This window comes from Larimichthys crocea, chromosome I, assembly GCF_000972845.2.
Source record: "Larimichthys crocea isolate SSNF chromosome I, L_crocea_2.0, whole genome shotgun sequence".
Classification (NCBI taxonomy): Eukaryota; Metazoa; Chordata; class Actinopteri; family Sciaenidae; genus Larimichthys; species Larimichthys crocea.
Genome location: NC_040011.1, coordinates 10,418,700 through 10,440,329, shown reverse-complemented (window position 1 = coordinate 10,440,329; position 21,630 = coordinate 10,418,700). Strand labels below are relative to the sequence as shown.

General features: G+C 42.1%; 1 protein-coding gene across 11 annotated transcripts in view; it reads right to left on the bottom strand.

Moving 5' to 3' along the window:
• Positions 1-21,630, bottom strand: part of poln (polymerase (DNA directed) nu) — a 63,222-nt gene that overhangs the window by 24,522 nt on the left and 17,070 nt on the right. For 10 of the 11 annotated variants that reach the window (XR_003462219.1, XR_003462223.1, XR_003462224.1 and 7 more), the window contains exons 14-20: positions 18,422-18,505; positions 18,112-18,207; positions 17,837-17,893; positions 17,582-17,638; positions 15,744-15,809; positions 5,572-5,629; positions 2,479-2,556 (exon numbers count right to left, since the gene is read on the bottom strand). Coding sequence is in view for 3 of the 11 variants with exons in the window: in XM_027277351.1 (XP_027133152.1) it covers positions 2,479-2,556; positions 5,572-5,629; positions 15,744-15,809; positions 17,582-17,638; positions 17,837-17,893; positions 18,112-18,207; positions 18,422-18,505 (496 nt within the window). In the remaining 8 variants the exon portion in view is untranslated. Of the gene's footprint in view, positions 1-1,736; positions 2,199-2,478; positions 2,557-5,571; positions 5,630-15,743; positions 15,810-17,581; positions 17,639-17,836; positions 17,894-18,111; positions 18,208-18,421; positions 18,506-21,630 lie in introns of all 11 variants that reach the window. The other variant, XR_003462226.1, reaches the window with a different exon arrangement.

Sequence of the window (21,630 nt, the reverse complement as noted above, 5' to 3'; positions counted from 1 at the left end):
AAAAAAAACACAATCAGGAGTCCTTGTATTGATCCATACAGGAATAACTCTGACCTACAGGAAGTGTTTCTATAAATTAAGCTATAAAACTGGATCAGTGCAGCGCCATTCATGACCTTAAGCTGAAAATATAGATTTAGATGCTAGGTCGGGTTACTGGAATATTCAGCATTGGTTTCCAAGTACAAGGAATTAAAACAACTGCTAAAACAATTTGATGATTGAAAGACTGATGAAATAAATGAATGGTCATTTTATTAAAGCAGCACTTTGAGTATTGATCACAAAAATATAACGTCTGTATTTAGTAGACGTTTAAGTTTTATGGCCTCTGGAAACTTGTGGTGGCCGTTTGTCATTTTTAAAATGAGCAATAATTATCATTAATCTGGAAAACACTCGTTAGTTGTAGCTTTGCAAAACTCCATTAGTCAGAACAGGCTCATGTATTACTTACTATAAATATTAAAAACAATAAATGAGGCAGCGATAGCTCCCGTAGTTTCTTGGACAACATACATAGATACCGAAGGGACTGAGCCATGCCTCATACATTTTTAATGCCACCACCCACAGTACCCTGAGCAGCCCTCAGTGATGCTTTGCAGTACAGTATGGAGTATTAAGGTTATGGATAAAAGCGTTAGAGCTCAACTAAAACCTGCACATTGAGAATATGAAATGTCCCCTGTGGGTTGTGACGGCTCTAGAGAGGCTTCCGGGAGAAGAATGAATCAATCATAGCACGCAGACCAGGGCAGTCTAAGGATATAGTTTATACCATATGTGTTACCTGTACTTCATACCTAAAGCCCAGGAGGACTAGAGGGGGGGCATAGATCAAAATTCAAACTAGGATTTATTCCAGAAAAACAGCTGTTGGTCTCAACCCGGTAAACGTCTACTCTGTGAGAGCAGTGAGAGTCATAGTGGTGACAAACTTAAGATGAGTGAGTTTTACTTCTTGAACATTGATCTCAAGGTTGAGTTTCTTGGACTCACAACGATCAGTCAAGCAGTTCCTCAAACGTCCACTTGAGGCTGGCTCCAGAACGAGTAAGTCCCTATGTTCAAATGACTTCACAGCAGAAATAAACATGTTTACAGCCTGGTACAAAAAACTGTTTTGGTCTCTATAGCTAATTTCCCCTGTCTAAAATTCTAAATGATATCTGTCAAGTAGCACAGTTGTACAGTAAAAACATTATTGGTATGAAAACCTTGCTGTTTTAATACTAATTATAATGTATGTCGCTCAGTCATTGCATCTCTTTTTCCCAAACTTGTTCTATTTTGGACTAGAGGTTGAAAAAATGTACTGAAATTAGAAAACTGAACTAAAACCAACAGCGCTGATGAGGGAATGAGGTCTGCCTTTGTTCTCATTTTGGCTCGCATTTGTTTGTTTTTTCTCTCTCAGCTCCAGCGACCACACACAAGCAGACATCTCCCAATAGAAAATAACTGAGTTGACAATTGCAAAATATAAACAAACACACACAAACACACACACACACACACATCAGGCGCACGCAGGTTGCTTGAGGACAGACTTGATAGCAATGACTTTTTTGTTAAGCTATGATTTGGATTCTGCTGAGGGTGGGATCGATGAAATGAACACTACACACACACACTCAAGATAAAGCCTCCATCATACCCACACACACACACATACCCACACACACACACACACACACGCCCACAATGCTTTTAAACATTCCAATACGTAATACCTTTTGACGTGCCTCATGGTTGAACTTTTTCAGGGACACTGAAAGGCGGCGGTGGTTGAAACACACACAGCAGTTGTTCCAGTTTGGGAAGGACATCGTAGGACATGAAGGGGGTGACTGAGCGAGGGCTCCCTAGGAGGGGTTGTTACCATAGCAACCTGGCCCGAGTACATGTGCGTGTGTTTGTGAATCCCTGCCATGTTGTGCGTATATGTAGGTTCCTCGCTCTCATCCTGCTGCTGTCCTCCTGCTAACCCTGGTTCATCTGTCTGGTTATGTAAGTGCGCGACACACTGTCAGGGCCAGCAGACACCCGGCGTTCCCCCGCAAAGCTCTCCCAGGCTGACAGTGTTCCAACTCTCCCCTCGGTCTGCACAGCGTGGGACCAGCGTCACATCCTGAAGTGACCTTATGATGCCAGCTGAGGTTGTGTCAGTGCAGGAGGGTTTTTTCAGCGACAAACTTGGAAAGACAAATATAGCCGAGGGAAAACATTCGTGCTGATTTGAGACTGCAAATATGAGTGCAGAAGTACAATTCAAACTAAAACTCAACCAATTTCAGAGACTTGTTGAATTAGCCCTGTTTCATATTGACGTATGCAATTTTCAGGCATACTGCTGTTAAAACAGACGCTCACACTCACAAAGATAAACCAGAAATATGGTTGCTGCTTAGTGTCACCTTTACTTGTTGTTTTAAATTTAAAGACATGATGATTTTGCGTCACTTGTCGTCTTACCTGCAGCGAGAAAAGTCCATCCTTCCTGAGGAATGAACATTGCCCGAGGATGCACAGTCACCACCTCCTCTTCCTTTCCTGTGGGGGCCAAACACAGATCTCTGAGGAACGCCTCCACAAATCATCCCGTCACTGCAAAGCGCTTGCTTCTTTTAATGTACAGACTATTTTATAAAAGCCTCTTGTAACCCGTTTGCGAGTTTAACCAAAGCCTGTTCTCCAGAAACAAATGTGTTTCCAGTTTGAAAGAAGCCAAAAATTCCTATTTGCAGTGATGAAAACAGGTTTCGGGTCTAATTTACAACTGTTACAAAACTATTGATTATTTTATGAAAATAAATAAATGCCATTTTCTTTTTTCGTACCCAAACACTATGCACACATATTCTTATCCTGATTATGAAAAAAAAGTAACAGAATAAAAGAACCTACTGCATCTGTAGATATAAAACATATTCTATCCTTATTTTCAGGGGATTATACATGAATGAACATAACATAGTTATGCATATTATAATTTTTTTGCAATATTCTGTAAACAGAGCTGCCTAAATATTACATATACTGGACCTTCAATAAAAAAAAAAATTGTTGGGGTTAAATTGTAGTTATATATCCTTATACAACATATCTAATAAATACTATAAACGATAAATAAACAGACGGACATGCACACTTGTCAAAGTTCGGAGTTCTGTTATTATAAACTCTTGCTAGGGACATGCAAGATAGAATTTAAATGAACTTGTCCTTCCATAAATCAGCAGAGTTTCTTATTAAGTAACACGTGTGTCTTTCACAGTGCATGTCAAAACAAACTGACTCACCACACACGCAGCACAACACATTAATTTCTAATATCCTGTGTGTGTATCTGTGTCACTGACTGGGAGCAATAAAGAGAGAACACTGACATCTGACATGATGATGAGTTAAGTTATGAAGCCACATTTAGAGGCAAATCAGAAACCAATCAGGATCAGTTCATCACTGCACTCTCTGCTGCGAGGAGCTAGACTGAAGTGCTGACCTTAGTGCAGGAGGAATGATGGGTAACCACCTCAACCCGCATCAGCATGATGAGAACACCACGACAGCAGCACATACACAAACATATATGCTGACACTCGCATACAAAATGGGACGCTGGCATCGGTTTCGATTAGAGCTTCACCTCTCACCTCAAGACACAAAGTAATAACTGATATGGGGATGATGACACAGAGAGAGGGAAGGATACGGATGGAAAGAAGGGATGATGGAGAGAGAGAGAGGATTTGATGACAAAGAGTTTTGGGAATCTAAGTGAGTGAGGAGCAGAGGTGCTGATGTTAGCACCTATGAATCACTCAAACAGAGGAAGAGAGAGAAAGAACGACAGAAACACAAAGACAGGAATAGAGCTACGAAGCTGAGTATAGCACTATGACTGACAGCACAGTCGATGCGGCCTGGCCACGCCAGCAGACTCGTTTTGATGTTTTATTCATCCGCAAATGGAGAAATTTTGTTTTGGTCACACTGTCGGACAGCTAATCCAGCACCCCTGGAGCAGAGGGGTATTAAACTGAAGCCTTCCAGATATGCTATGACCTCACAAAACCATGACCAAGCTCTCTTAATTAAGAAGCAGATCATTTGTCAAGTGGTGCCTGTGCAATGACAGCCGCAAACCCATGACATCATAGTTGGATGGACCGAGGGTTTGGCGTATGAATAATGGAAACGCTAATAAAAAAAAATCGGGCAATTAATCTTCCTTCAACAAAGAATCTGAAAGTGGAATATGTCAATGTGAAGCTGTAAGAACTAATGTTTTTTAGTCAGTCATTTCATGTTATTACAATTTCAACTTTTATTTCTAGGAAACGAAGAGCAGTGTTGACATCCCGCTAAGATAAGCGGTCAAGGCCGAACGAGTTACTCTGAATTACAATTGTGTTATAATATAATTACTGCGGGACTCTCAAGCAAACCGTCCTACAAAATGAAGAGTCAGGCTGTTTTCCCAGAGTGTCAGTGTGGCAGTTTTTATCAACTGATGACTGTGTGCAACTAGGGCAAGGCGAGGTAATTAAAACTTTCTCCAGAGGAGAGGGGATGAAAAGACGACGTGGTGGTGAGAACGGCGAAGGAGGCGCGGGAATATAATCAAATCTAATACTGACAAGTTGCTTGTGTCCGTGGAGACAATGTTCTCAGGCTGTCTTTGGGGAAAACTTTCAACTTATGAAAGTAAACTAAATTGATGCTGCATATATGAGCAATTAAACACAGCAGCTCACTTTCTTAGATGTTTCAAGCAGCTCCAAAACACGGTACACAAACACAGTGACGCGACTGAAACGTGTCAGATGAGTTCAGAAAATGACATGACTGACTTTGAAACACTCTGAGCGAGATGAATTCATCCCTCTCTCTCTGCTAGGGGTGACCTCAGCGTGTCATCGAGCCGCCCTTTAAGGACCGCCCACAAAATCCTGGACTGAAAACTGTGTTTTCAGCAACTATTTTCCAACATATTTATTGTATTTTGAAAGAAATCTCAGAATTTAAATATGGGAGCTTATGGAGACTGACTTGTACTGTAGCCAGCCTCAAGTGGCCATTTGAGGAACGACACTTTTTGGCACTTAAGCACTTGGCTTCACTTAACAGTCACGGAGGTTGCCGCTTGGGTACACACTATACAAGAGCTATTCATTTTGCTTTTGTAGTTTTAAAAGTCCTACACGTCTTTCAAACTGACATGAGTGTACACCAGAGAGAGAAACGACTCTTTTAATACAATTTTCAGTAACAGTATCACGTCTGAAAATGTTTCATTCTTTGATCACACAGACGCAGCACAACAAACACAAATATAGGAGACATTTTTGACACTTTTTAGTGACTACCTCTGCTGCTGCAGACTTTTATCACCCTCCATAAACCCTCTTTACAAGCTCCCTGCTCATCAGTTTTTGTATGCCCTGAGAGATGTCTCCCTCACACCCACACCTCAACATTTATCACTGTCTCATTCTCTCAAACGTGTGGGCGGGTTGTTTCTCCCTGTGTGCATGTGTGTTAATGAGGGTGTGTGCGGCTTACCTTGGATGTACTGCTTCTTGGTGATTTGAAGTGGCTGTCTCGGCAGAGCCTGGAAGTTCTGGATCAGGAGAACACACATTTTTTTTTTAGCCACAGTACAGTGTGTACATAGATAGTTGTACTGTAACAGTGTCTCATTACTCTGTGGAAGTGGGTCTTCCCATTTTTAACATAGTGTTTTGTCCAGACAAATTATTCCCCATTGTGTGGAAACCTAAATAAACTTATACAGCTCTATGTGGGTGAGGAAGGTCAGCTGTATATATCTGCAGCCACTCCCAGCATGCTCCTGTGGGGCTGTAATAAAGCGATGGAAGAAGAGACATCGTAATAACTTTCTCTGAGTGATACAACACACAGGTAGAGACTTCTTAACGTGAGGGAAATTCAAATCAAATCAGATTTTATTTGTATAGCCCAAAGTCACAAAGTACATTTGCCTCGGAGGGATTTACAATCTGTACAGGGAGTGACACCCTCTGTCCTTAGACCCTCGGGAGAGGGAGAGAGAGTTTTCAGTAAAGGGAGATGTGACTGCATCTTCAACCAATACTGTGCCTGACTAGGCATAACCCTGAAAGAGACAGACAGACAGAGAGAGAGAGAGAGGAGGGAGGTGGAGTCCCCCGGCAGTCTAATCCTATGGCAGCATAACTAAGGAATGACCTGAGCCAGCACGAACTATAAGCTCTATCAAAAAGGAAAGTCTTAAGTCTATTCTTAAAGGTGATGACCATGTCTGCCTCCTGAACCCAGAATAGTAGTTTGTTCCACAGAAGAGGAGCTTGATAGCTGAAATTGTTAAATATCCTGAGATTACTTCTGCCGCAGTGACCCAATGGATAAAACTTTGAATTTATGGACATATGCAGCTAAACGGGGTGCAAAATGAACCTTTTTGACGAGTTAATATTAAAACTTTAACAGCCACTCAGTGGATTACTATTATTTGAAGCAAATCTACCACTCGTATTTCAAGTTTCAGGTTAATTTTGTCATATGCAGGTTAACACAGGATCAACAATGCAATAAAATGTGTTGGACAAGAGGAACCGGCCAGATATTCAATGACTTTTTCTATTCTTTAATATTTTAAAGGCACTTTTATGACCTAAACAGTATATTTCACACTCAGACTTAATAAAACAACTACAAAACCACCATGAGCTTTAACTGTCTGCTGTCTTTATTTGACCTCTAGTAAAAAAAAATCAAAGCAGCCAGCAGCAGAACCCTGTGTTTTATTTCTTCAGCGATGACTTGCTTTGCTTGGCTGACATTAAGAAAAAAGAGAAAAGCCGTCCTGAGACTCGAGCCAGCACTACAGATCTTTGAAGTTTTCAGACACACATCTTAAAATAGGAACAGCCTGATGCTCACTGGGCTCTTGGCCCACCCTGTATCGACTCACTGAGTAATCTAAGACGCTGCTGATACACACACACACACACACAAAATTACACGTATGCAGTTTTTTTTCTGCTGGAAGGAGAAAAAAGAGGAAAAGTGATAAGTCACACCAGCCGACACACACACACACTACACAAAATAAAGCTGGTTCAGACTCAGCAGTTCCATTTTAATCCCGGTTAATCCCATTGTGTCCACATGCGCGCTCAAACAAGGTGTGTGAGCGTTTGTATAAGGAGGACGTTAATGGTCATTATCAAGGGCACATTAATCAGTGTGTACGTGGAAACACACACAGATACAAGCACAAGGAGAAGGGAGCGAGGCGAGGAAAAGGGCATAGAAACACAGAGGGTAACAGCGTTCCCCCATCACGGCCGGAAACTAAACGTGCATGCGGTTGGGTTTGACCCTGCAGTGAGCGTTCACGGTAGTGTGTGATCCAGAGAGAGAAAACAACTCACCACTCATTCATTATTCACTAGAGGGAGGGAGGAGGGCGGAGAGAGTGAGAAAGAGAGAGAGAGAGGGATGAAAAGACAGGACTGCAGTGGCAGGGTGTGGACGGTGGAAAGAATACATCAGGGACCAAGCACCAATCACAAGCGTGCGCACACACACACACACACACACACACACACACACACACACACACACAGGTTCAGTTACGGTTTCTCCTACAGCCATGCACGGGGATACATGACCTGCAGTGTGTATTTGGGGCAGAGTGACAAAAGGTGCACGTAATTACAAATGTCTGATGTGCGGGGTGTGTGTTGTTGTTGCTGCCCTGTGATGTGACAGGCGCGGACGCTCGGCTTTCCCATCATGCACAGTGTTGCAGTGACGACAGCATAAATCAGTACAAACACACACAGTCATATACAGGATACAGGAGAGAGAGCTGGCTCAATTTGTGGCAGCGGCAGCTAGTAGTGGGGCACTTCCGGTCTGAGGCAGCTGCCACTGACCTGTCGCGAGAGCCGCCAGTATCTGAGCCAGCCCTTGCTGGGATACAGAGTGCAGAGAATGGCCTGATAGACTGTCGGCAAACTCTCAGACACACACGAAAAAGAAAAAAATAATCAAATATAAAGGACCTGCACTGATGTTCTCATCCAACTTGTATCAAACTGAACATAATCTAGACTTTTTCTAGATTTGTTGAGGCACACAAAGCTTTAAAAAGGACCACAGATAACAGAGAACACATCTCAGATCCAACCTTTTATTAATTGTTAATAGCTTTCTGTGAATTATAGTTACACAAAAGTGAGCGGTGTCCTTTGTTTCGACGATCAGAAACCTCCGGATAGTTCTAAAGAGAAAGTCGGATGTAAAAGGAGCGATGGGAAGGAAGGCACAGAGACAATCAAAGAGAGAAAAGATCAAAATCAGAAGAATTAAAGAGCAGAAGTGCGTCACTGCAGCTTTAGAGAGAGAGAGAGGAGAGAGGAGGAAGGAAGGAGGGAGGATGAATGAGAAATTGTAAAATATAAAATAGTCTGGGTCAGCTTGGTTTGCTTCCTGCTGACTGTACGGTTTAAAATGCACACACACACACATACACAAGCATACTGTATACAGACACAATCGCTCTCCCAAGCACTGGTCAATACACATAAAAAAAACCTCTTTGCATGCACACACACCAACGCAGAGTATCAATGCCTGCCATTCTCAAGCACGTACACACAGCAGGATCATTGCTAATAATCAATAATGAACCTATTATGACACACACAGACACTGCAGGTGCATAAGTGCGTTTACTCCTTCAAAATAAATTAGTTATTGACCAGAAGTTTAACAACAGACTTGGGAAATGTGGCTCAATGGTCTATGTATCATCACCACAAGCGATCCCAGTGATGGCATCACCTGCTGGAGAACAACGTTCACTGCATCTCCTCCTGCACTCCCACACGAGAGGCTGCAGGTCAGGCAAGACAAGACAATACAGCACGCAGTGTGTACATACAGCACACCTCCATACCGTCTAACACCAATTTAAAAGACACACACACCCCGCACTGTGTGTGGTCTAAGTCATTATCACCCTTACTGTGTCAAGAGCAACGGAGGACCAGTTCATTAGTGGACACTGTGTGAGACAGGCTGCTAAAGAGTACACAAGCAAAACACACACTAAGGTTGTTCTGTTTCATTCACTCTGCCCTCTAAATGTCGAAAACTCAAACTCGCTCTTGCAAATTTAGAAACACAGGAGCACAAACGCTTGCGCGGGCATCAAATGCAGACAGGCAAGCAAGCAGGCAGTCACCCGGCATGTGTGGCATATTCAAATGCACAAACAAACAGATGCACATACAGCAACCCGGCAAAGGCCAGGCTTCATGGCAGCTGATGTTGTTGTTGTTCCTCCCCTAATTACATCAACGTGTGTGTGAAATATACACAGCTGACACAAATACTTGTCTTGCACACACACACAACATAAATATTCCTGCGCTGTCAAACACACACACACATGTAGACACACCTCCTGCAAATACGCTAAAAACAACAACAACAACAACAACAAAACGCATGCTTGTGTTTTCCACTCCAGGGCTCATTGACTCTGAATGGGCCACTTAATCATGCAGATGTGTTTGTGACCGGCCGCTGTGAGCAGCATCGTTCCTTATTCGACAAAACAATCCTGTGTTTGGATTCACCCCCCTTACATTAAGATAGGAGGCTCCAGTGCACAGATCAACACTTGTTGCCAAAGCACCCATTAGCACGGTTGATCTTTTAAGGATTAGTATTCATAAAGGCTTGATTAGGGCTACTTCATTTGCATATAGGATGCAGATAACTGAACAATCACTTGTGAACGGCCAGCGAGTGGCTCCTGCTGGTCCCGTAGTGTTTGATTACTGCATCCAATATGCATGATTATATTCCCCGCTCCAGACGGCCTGTGTGTGTGTTTGATGGACCAGAATGTTGGTTCAGGAGGATTTTCAGATCTGGATCCAAATTTTCACACCGCAGTGAGCATTTTCACACATGGCCTCCAATCATTTGATCACTGTGCTTTCCCCTGTTGGGTGTAAAAGCAGCTGCACACCAACTCCGCTCATGAGGCCTTGAACAAGATATTGAAACTGTGCGAGCACGCTGACATGTAGGAGTGCAGTTTTCTCCTGAAATAATAATATATTACTTTCATGCTACAGTTAAACTATTCACCTGTTGAGATAGTTAATTTGATCTGTGTGTGGCCGTCTTTGTCTTCACGTTGCATCAATTTAGATTGAATTTGTGCGTCTTATTACGTTTATTGATCAGCCCTTTGTGTATTTATTTCATTACCACTGGAGTGAACAATTCTATTGCCACATTAGTGCGTCTGCCATTAATTACACACAAGGACTGTGAGTTGCAAATTGACTGAAAAGGCGCACAGCAAATTTGCCCTGCGCTTTTATGAGCGTAAATCTGGCCCGCAGAGAGCCGGAGTAGAGCGTCTCGGGGGAGTGCTGCCTTGTTAAACAGATGGGGACGACTGAATCACAGTGCTGGTGGTGTGGGGTAAATTCAATAACGCAGCACCGATTTAATGACTCATCGCGGAGTGCACGCAGACATGCGAGCTGTGCTCAGACGCACACGCTGCTAGATTATCTCTATACACACACACACACCACAAACAAACACATTCGCCAAAATCCATCTGCTCAGCAGGAAGAAAGAGAGCGAGAGCGAGATCAGCACATGGCCACAGAAGCCACAGCTACATTAGTTGTTGAGTAAGGTGACACTAAGACTCCGGGTGGAAGCAGCTCCCTGACATCAGCTGCTGTCCCTTTGAACTCCTCGAGTGCTCATCATAGTTGAACAAATACAGTTTATCTAACGGGCGGCCCTGGCTGAGTGGTTGATATACTGGAGGCCAGTAAGTACTAAAATATTAGAATGTAGCCAGTAAGCTTCTGTGCTCTTTACTCAAATGTCAGCATCGTTGTAAAGTCAAAATGTTTTGGCACGGAGGAGTGAGTTATGTCACCAGGTATGAGTGTGCATCCCATGTAGAAAAGCTCAGTCCTTGAAACAGTTTCCCTCTGCTGCTACTCCCTGTCTCCCTCTCACTCTTCAGCTGTCTCTAAATAATAAAAAAAAATATCCATCCATCAGGATCAAGGTGGAGCTGGAGCTTATCCCAGCTGACTTTGGGCAAGAGGCGGCCTCGACAAGTTACCAGTTAAAAAAAACGTTCTGATTTAACGATCATTTCATTTGTACTTTTTGGATTACTTTTAGATTTTGGTAATTATAACTCAATAATAAACATAGATCTGCTTTGCTGATAGAGAGAACGTCAGGATGAAGGTGTTTGCAGTGCGTGTTCAACAGTGTCAGACAACATGACACACACTTCAGTGAAGTGCTCAGATTAGCCTGGGGAAGCAAAACATTTAATGACTGAATGCAGAGCAGTCTTAAACGAACACAGACACAATCATAAAACAAAAACACACAACTTAATATCAATAATGCAATAAAAAGCAGTTTTCTTATATATTGCCACATCGAATATTTTTCCTACACCACGTTGTACAATATGACTGTGACCCAGGGGATAAGTAAGTCATGAAAAGACGTTTAAATGTGCAGTTTAATGTGGGATGAATTACATAAAAAAAAAGACTATAGGGACAAATAGAGACGAAAAGATGAAAGATGATGTCACCACTTAGAGAATCAAACCCACCGCACTGCAGCCTTTGACACCGCAAAACAAAACAAAAAAAAATGACTTGACGTGAACCCGGAGATGACAGCGGAACAGCGGGTTTCCATCTGTTCCCGCGTCTGTGCATGAGCGAGGGAACTTGGTGCACTTGTGGGTGGCATGAGTGTATGAACGCCACAGAGGACGCTAAACAATGCAGAGGGAAAGAAAGAGAGAGAGAGAGAACAGACGATACAGGGCGGAGTACTGCTGCATCAAGGACCCGGCAATCTGAATGTAGTTTCAGCTCTTTGGTGGTACAAACAGGCGGCAGGAAGGCAGAGGATGGAGAGAGAGAGAGAGAGCTCATTATTTGTCCTATTTGGTTTCACTGCTACACTATTAAGGGTGTTAACGTGAGAGAAAGAGAATAAGGACGGACAGAAATAAAGCATCATGTAGGGGAAGGGGAGAATGAGAATGACACGAAGGGATAAGTAGGTGGAGATTAAAGACAAAGAATGAGTTCAAAGCAAAGGAGGAGAGAGAAGAAATAGACTGAGACAATAAGGAGAATTTAAAAAACAGACCCAGAGAGAGAAACAGTGTAGATGGAGAATGGGAAGCGAGGGATTGGAGCACATATGTTTGGTTTTAGCAGATAAAAACAGATGAGGCAGAGCTTCCCTTCTGCAGAGACTTTTAACTCAGCCCCAGTTTGTGGCGTCCTGTTTTTAATCCAGGCACCCTTTTGTTACTGCAGTCTGGCTTCACCTCAATCGAACCCACAGCAGATGAAAGCTTAAACCCCTCCGCAACACTCCTCATTTGAATATGTGTGTGTGTGTGTATATGAACACACACGTTACACTATAAACCGAAGCTTCTTCTCCCCTTCAAAGCAGCGACATGTGACATGTTAGGGATCGCCGAGCGAGTCTTCAATTAACTACCAAGCACATCCCACTCCACATTGTGATGAGAATAATTACGGATGAAACTTCATTTAAATGCTGGAATAGTAATAAGGAAAAAGCACTAGAGGGAGTTGACTCTTCTCCCCCCTCCTCGGCTCTGTAATGGTGAAATGATCTTCTCATTCCAATCAATCAAGCAGCAGAGTTTCTCTCCGCGCTGTCACGGAGGAAGCAAACTTTTTAAAGAAATATGTCTGACACGTCTTCCTCTGTGAATAACTTTCATTATTTCTCGGTTGTTGTTTATTTCTGTTCTCTATGTAGGATTGCTGATCCCTGACTGATCGTGAGCTGAGCATTATTACAGCTTATTCTATTCCATATAATTACAAATATAAACAATGTTGTTCAATGTTGTTTATTCATTTAATTTAACATTATGTAACAACCAATTCTATTTTATGGTATGAGGAGGAATCCCTGAAATATATTTTACAAAATCAAATAAAGTCGCTATAAAACATTATTAAAGTTCAACAACGTTTCAAATGAAATGAACTATGAGATCGCTGGGATGTTATGTAAATAAGTTTTAATATTTAGTTTCCATATCAGACTGCTGTGCAGTTACATTGATGCACGTAGCATGTGCATCCATGATTGTGTTATTGGGTCCAAATAAGTAAACTATTAGGAAGGAAAGGGCAGATCAGGAGCACCTCTTTTTCAACATCTTTGTTATGTAATTTTCTATCCTTAGGCTACACGAGGTCACCTGTGGGCCTTGAGGTCCTCAGTAATAATTATTTGGTTTTGACTGGGTGCCAGTCTATCTCAACACTGTGGTGGCCAGGGTCGAAGAGACCTGTTGCTGCCTTATTAGACATAATAGATAGTTTGTTGTTGACGTTCCAATCTGCGTAAACAGACATCTGTGTCTCCAGAGTAGAATATGCTGACAATAACACCTCCATGGGTAAAGACATTCTCTTTGACTAATTCTGGGCGTGTAGTATTTGTGGTGTTATCTTTGGGTTTAAAGTCGATCCACCAGGATGAGTTGGGCAGAATGTGAGACCGACTCAGGCACTTCTGATGAACTTTGAGAGTGTCTCTAATTCTCCTTGGGCCAAGCGTCAATAAATAATACAGCATAAGACATCAGAGGCTCCTGAACACTTTCTTCTTTCCTGAACTCACCTTTGACCTTTGACTTCAGCAATTTCTCCACAACAATCTTAGCTTTGGTTCTTGAACCAGTTCTGTTTATGAAATAAATTTCTTATTAGGAATAAACCTGCGCTACTGTATTTTAACGTCTGTCGTCATGGTGGTACTTGGCAAACCTGATATTACCTGGCACAGTATCTGGGGTAAAACGTTTAAGAAACACTGACTTAGTATGTAAGGATTTTTACTTACTCAGCTTACCTTTATTTTGTGAGATGGGGACAAAAACTGCATCTGTTATGTGCCAAATCAAAACAATGTGGACGGAGCTGAGTCAGCATCACTTTGTATTTCAAACTAATCACAATCACAGCCCGATATACGCATCACAACACACACCAGTACAGCTACGCACAAACAACCGACAAGCATCCACACACTTCATGGGATCCTCGACCAAAACCCGAGCACTGGGTTAGAGCAGAGGGAACAGAGCTGTGTTAAATCACGGCCTCCCAACAGCCACATATATCATTCAGTAGCAGAGTGATCAATTCAATGTGTAGCTCGCACCGGTTGCAAATCGCTAAGTGAGATTAGAAAAGCTCAGTGTCTCCACGGTTATATATATATGTGTGTGTGTGTGTGCGTGTGTCAGAGCAGTACTCAGTGACAGAACCACTGGACCCTGACAGCTGGGTAATGTCGAAATGAGCTATCGACCGTTTGTCCCATACTGAGGCGGGAAAGAGAGAGAAAGATGGAGGGAGAGAGGAGGGCTGATGATCAAGCTGACAAGTCGAAAGGAGACAAAGCATTTGTTTGTAGACGTGTGTGAAGTTGTGTCGGTAACATTTTAGTTTTCTTGATAATTTCCTGAATTATCTAAATGATTTAGTTTTTCTTCATGCCGACAAATTCTTATTTATCCCATATCGCTGCCATCTAAGTGCTGCAGTATTGATTTTTCTGTTGTTTTAAAACATTTATTTTAAAACACAGAAGAAAATACTCGTATTATACAGATAAAAATGTAATTTTATCTCATCTCAAGCTCCACACGCACCCCCCCGGACATCCCGAAGAAACCCAGCTTGCTGTTACATAACACTCCAAAATCTCAACATCTATATTTGTAAGCAAGAACCTAAGTAGCAGTGTGTTTGTGTGTGTGTGTCTTGTAATTACTATGCAGTCATCAAAGGATCTCTTTAATAAGAGAGACGTGGAGAAAGAAGAAAAGATACATGAGCAGGCAAATAAATGCAAATTATAAAAGATTTTTTGGAGGTTATATAAAGATCTATATAAAGTCTCCTTCTGTTTTGTCATGATCTTACACACCATCGAAGATATGCGTCCGTGGTAAACACAACTGTGTACTGATAGTTTGAACCTTTTTCTTTTATTAGATACCAACGCCTCACCTCAGTAAATATGAAGCTGAGTTGTACGAGTTCATTAACCTACCTAACAGACCCAAAAACAATCCATCAATACTAGAATGAAGCTATTACAATCCAAATGGTTAATGAGGACATATATTACCCCGGTTAAAGTAAATCATTGGTCCCTTGGATTGCCCAAAATTTAAAAAAATATATTGCAAAGAAGTTGTTCTGACTTTATCTGAGATCGCTGGATTCTCACCAGGCAGAAACGTGCACTTGGTATATATGCAAAGAACTTTGCTTTAATTGACTTTGGATGATGATCGCTCTATCTTGGAGGAAAATGGATAAAGGAGATGGCATCTTGTTTTGTGTTGGAGAGATTGATATTGTGATATTGTTACCCAACATACTTATGTCCCTCTCTTTCCATTCTAGTCATTTTAATGTGGCCTCTTGGGTCTTGTAGGCCCAGTCGGGACAACAAACAGCAGCCACAGGCTTAGCTGCAGTTCAGTACCACGGATAGCTCCAGAGATAAAGACAAAGTAATGAAGTCAGAGCGAGGTGTGTGTGCACGGATGGCAGAATCAGACTTACTGGGTGCTTGGCTGAGATTCTTCCCGTCACCACACTTGTCTGGCACCACGTAGAGGAAATGTAGTTCTGATGTGTTGTGGGGAAAGACGGAGAGAGACAGATATGAATAAATCAGATGCAGAAAAATTCAGCATCAACAAAATCGCACAATATCGTTTCAATGAGTTGGATATGTGACGAGCAATGTTTCCAATTCAGCTTTGAAAACAACAGCTGCGATCCTTTACGCCATCATCGCTCTGAATCTGGTTTTGGACCGACATGCATCAACAGCGCCATACGACGGTTTGAACAAGCTGTGTGCAGACTGCAGTGCCAGTCGAGTTGGTGCAATACGCAGACAATACGCGACAACAACGCTATTGTGCTCGGAGCTGCTGTTATAAAGTGGTGCGGCCCCCGACATCTGGTAACAGTCAAACTTATCAACTTGACAAACTACCTCGTTTGTCAAGTTAATGTTGGGAGTGGATGATTAATCGACTTTATGCTGAAAAGGTTTCTTGAGTTGAGTAAACGTGCAATTAATACTTTTAACCATTCGTTAGGTAAAAACACGTATGACAAACGACTTCGCTCACTGGCAATAATATTCAAATACATTACAGTTTGTTGTATGTTGACAGAAGTAGAGCTGTGAGATATGATAAATATTGTGGTATTAGATTGAAGTTATTTGGCATAGCAGCGCTTAAATATTGACTTTTCTGGGGCGGTCGGTAGCGTAGTGGGTTAAGCGGCCGCCCCGTGTGTGGAGGCTATAGTCCTCACTGCATCGAATCCCGCGTTGGACGGCTAATTTACTGCGTCACTCCCCCTCTCTCTGCTTCCTGTCTATCTTCAGCTGTACTATCATTTAAGGCATAAAAGGCCAAAAAAAATAATCTTAAAAAAATATATTGATTTTTCTAACTGATGGAAATGAAAGCTTACAGACTGTTTTCTCTGAGATGTCACCCACTTGTAGTTTAGATTTAATATTGAATGAAACTTGTACTAATATCCGAAATACCACCACATGTTTGAAAAAAAATAAATAAATAATGTTTTTGTCAACAGCAGCTTCCTCTAGCTGGGATTTTTGCCCACTCTGTCCGAAAGACCACCAAAATGAATCACAGAATCAGAAGCCAAGCAGCTCTAGAGACGGCCAGGCAGACTCATTTGCAGAGTTGAGTAAGCACAGATTGACAAACACAATCTGCTGCTCCCAGACAGAGGCGAGCCGAGCCCGTGTGGAGGGAAAGTCGGACACAGAACTGCGTCTTTTATCTGCCAACTCGGTGCAGAAGTGGCTGTAAACAGAACCAGCAGCTTCAAGAGAGCAGCTCGGTAACTGTTACGTTACTACAGCAGAAGCATCCGGGCCTGTGAGCACCGCAGGGGTCGTATAATCACACCTTTGGAGGTTGCAGTGTGTATCTGTGCAGAATAAGTATGAATAGCCTAAAGCATTATCCCGTGGTTTTCTATTGTAGTGCTGAGCACAGCAGTGTAATAATGGAGACATTTAAAACAGCGGCACCTTTGAAGATTAAGAGGAACAACACGGGTTTGTCTAGTAGCATACAGAGCAGTAACACGACCGTGAGTCGAGAGAAAACAAAAGCTGTCGGATCTGTTTGAGTCATTACACCCTGCGGAGCCGCCTCTCGACTCTTTCTTTTACTTTGGGGTTTAGTTGTTGCAGCCTCGGGTAGAGAAGAAAAAAAAATCCATATCTCACAGTGAGAGGGGAAAAAGGGAAATTACTCAGCTGTGAAAGAGCTTGTTTGTAAGTTTATCGTTTTTAGTGAGTGTGTGAATAGGTTTACACTTGAACCAGCTTGTATGCTCACCTTGCTCATCATGCACGAGAGAATCCCATCGACAAAAGTCGACTTGATTTTGTGGACCTGGGGGAAACAGTACAGACAGCTGTTAAACTGTAAGACTTTATTTAAGCCCTCAAAAGGCAGAGCTAAACATTGTTCTTCTTAACCAGAGTGGTTAAAACATATCTAACTCTAACCTTGACTTTAGATTTTTAATGAGAAAAACACTTTGCTGACAATAATAGCATGTGAACAAAAGCAGCCGAGATCACGACTGACCTGTCTGTACTCTAGAATGATCTTTGGCAGAGGGTGCAGGTCCTGAAGCTGCAACAACTGCAAAAAAAAACACAAGATACCAAAAACCAATGATGCTCCATCATATAAAATAAGTGTGTGTTGGTTCCTTCTGGATCCATCTGTTGAACGTTGTCAGTGCACATACTGAGACTTCAAACGAGACTGAGCTGGTTTCTCTTCGATTAAATGAGATTAGAGGATGACATGGCACATTTCTGTGTGTGTGTGTGTCGATGTGTCTCTGCGTGACGTACTGCAGCTTCTGATGTCGACTGCTGTTGTTTGTTGACGGTCTTGGGGAGTTTCTTGTTCTCGCAGCGCTCGTGGAGGCACAGTTTCTCGAACAGAACCTTAAAAACAAAGAAACACACACAAAACATAAGAAAGTACACAAACAACACGTGTGTGCATACATATTCACAAACACGATGAAGAAAGAGGAAACTGGCACTGCAATACTGACAGATGATATTACACTTTTCATTTATAGATGGGCAAAAAAGACACACCATGCAGGTGACAAAAAGCATACACATGCACATATATATGCTTAAAGGTACACACTGTTCGTAGCTGAGTGTTGCTGGTGACCAGGAACATCTGTCCAGCTGCTCGGTGGGCCTCCTGCTCCAACTGCTTCATCTTAGTCTGAGCGAGAGTGAAAGACACAGAGAGAGAGAGAGACATTATAGGTTTGTTTCAGCCAACTTACTTACATATCAGAAAGAAAACACCCTTCACCAACAAGCAATTTACAACAAATATTAGTTGCTGTATCAGCAATTACTGACCGAAAATCATAAAAATATAAAATATATATCTTTGTTGTTATGTAACATTAGTTAGTCAGCCATCAAACTAATTCACCTGGACAATAAGTGGCATAGAGAACATGACAGAGTCAGATTTATTGCTGACTAAGCGGTAGTTCATCCTTACTGTAAAGTCAGCGTACATGTGTAGATGCATGTGTAGCATCTGAACAAAATGCTACACGATCGTTTTTGTTATGTCGCATTATAGCAGTTGCTTCGTTTCAAAGATAACGATTAGGAATTTCATGATTTATTTTTATACCAGGTATTATTTATCAAGAGTAAGAGACATTTAATTCAAATATCTAATTTCTTTGTCAGGCTTCTATCACTCAGCTGATATGAAAGCCAATTAAAATGTTGGGAAACAGCAGTGTATTGATGCTAATATGACAGTATACCTGGTGACTGACTGCCAGCTTGCCAAATATATTTCATGAGTAAATTATCAAACACATTTTCCAGACTTGGTTATGCGCCCTGCAGTGAAGACAGGAGGTTATTTGAGGCGAGAACTGTTAATACATGTAAGACAGAGCTAGCTTTTTCCTTCATTTCAATGGCAAAGGGCAAAACTCTCTGCACACTGCAAGCGCAACAGAATTCACACGCTCACACAGATTATGAAAAAACAAATTCATACGTACACACAAACTCGGCAAGAGGAGGGAAGTGAAGAGACACAAATGGTAGAAGAGAGAGCATGATCGAAAGAGAGGAAGAGAGAAAAGAGAAGCCAAGACAGAGGATAAAAAAGAAAGAAGAAGAGAAGAGAATAAAGAGGCTCTTGGGATGGATAAATAAGAGGAGGAAGCTCGGGAAGTGAAAGGTAGAGCCACGTGACATACAGTATGAGATGAGGAGAGGAGAGATAATGATGAAAAGTACAAGAGGGAGATGAAGAGGAGTAAATGAGGGGAAAAGTTTCCTGCTCATACAATATTCAAGCTCAAACATAAATAGTCTTGTTTTTTTTGGGCGGGTTCACACACCAGCAACTCATTACGAGTGTGAGTGAAGTAGAAAACACTTCTTAACAACCTGACAAGACAACAAAGGAAGATGAACAGCCTCATGAAGGGTGAGGGCGAGAAAAGGGTGATGAAACGAGACAGAAAGCAACAGAAAGAGGAAAAAAAAGTGACATATCTGGGGATGTTGGAGGAGAAGTGATAAACTGAGAGTTAAAGTGTTCAGAGAAAGTTAAAATGAGAGGATGAGATGAACAGGTGAGGACTGGGCATCTGCAGGTGAAGCCGTGGCTGAAACTTTGGCAGAAATTGGCGTTTTGAAACAAAACAGACATGAGTCAAAGGGAGGGAGAGACTGTTGAGGCAGACCGAACTTGACAGCATGATGGGCCGAGACGGGAGAAGCGACAATGGCAGCGAGAGCAATAAAGGAGACGAGTGTGGAGAGAGAGGAGACAGATATAAAAATAAAAAAAAAGAGACAAGATGGAAAAGTGGAGAAGCTGCCAGACAAATATCCAAAATATATACTTTTCTCCCTCTCTCTCTCTTTGCCCAGAGCAGGCTCCAGACTGCCTCATCAATATTGGATGCCAGCCCCTTAGTACTGTGTTTGACACACACACACACAGCTAGAGCTGGCATGGCAGGAGTCTAACACTGTCGACCAAGGTTTGTTTGGATTAATCATTGCATTGTGTGTTTGTAGAAGGACATCTATCTAAATCTGAATAGTGATGTCTGAGAAAAACGCAGACAGAACCGGCTCAGTTTGAATAACGCCGGCTGAAAAACACAAAGAGAACGCGGGCGGTGTTTGTGAGATGCAGGCCTGACGGACAGGAGGACGTGAGTTTGACAGCTCTGATTAAATGAAATCCAACAGGACAGACCGGGGCACACGGGTGGCTGCACTCGTGGGGGGGACGTATTGCAAAAAAACGCACACACACACATAACTCTGCAGCCGTCGGCAAAAACTTCAGTGCCTCGTTGTGTGTGTGTGTGTTGGCAGAGGCAGACAGTGATTCTTCTTCCTGCAGCACAGCCTCTTGAAGGAAAAAGACAGACTCGTCCTATTTATAGCAACACAGCAAGACACCTTCTCTACAACAACGCCTCTGCGGTTTTAAGTGGGTTTAAGAGTGTGTGTTTGTCTTTATGTACGCACACAGCATCTATGTGTGTGTGTGTCTATGATCAAATGCAGTCCTTTGGTTTTTATCAGCATGTAAACAGGACAGGTCCCCCGAGGATGTCCACCCACAACGTTGCTAATCCTACCCAGGAGAAGGAAAAGAGAAATTTTATTTTTCTTTCTTTCTCAGGTCCTCTGTGTGTTTCTTCTCTTGCTCATATCCTCCCACTCTTTCTCTCACATTTGTATTAATACAGCAGCTGTCGACTGCGCTGTGGTTTGGCAGCCGCTCCAAAATGCAATCAGCTAAAGTGTGATGCGGTGCAAACCTGAGATGCCCCCGAGCATCATATACCTACGTGCGGGCTGGCCAACACTAACTTTCCAAGGGAGCATTTACATTAAGTTAAGTTTGATCTCTCGTTATGCAAGGACCATGTCTGACTCATTGCTGCTTCATGGTATCAACAATTCATATTGTCTGTGCTGTAGGATGAAAGGGCAGCAAAAAAATGGAGTAATTCAACAGTAACAACATTTATGAATGACATTGTTTGAGGGGTGATAAATTGATAAAGGGTTGCTTTAGATTTAAATTGGAGTGGTACAAATGGTAGAACTCACTCGTTTATTGATTAATTGTCAGAATTGTGTATTGTTTGTATTTTATGAGTTAAAAAATGTTAAATACAAACACATGGAAGCTGTTATATAAGACCCCGACACATAATCTGACACAAACATGGTCAATCACTTTTTTTTGTTGCAGTTGTTGCACATTATTTAACTGTAAATTTGATCTTTTATATATCTATATCTATATATCTATATATATCTATATATATCTAT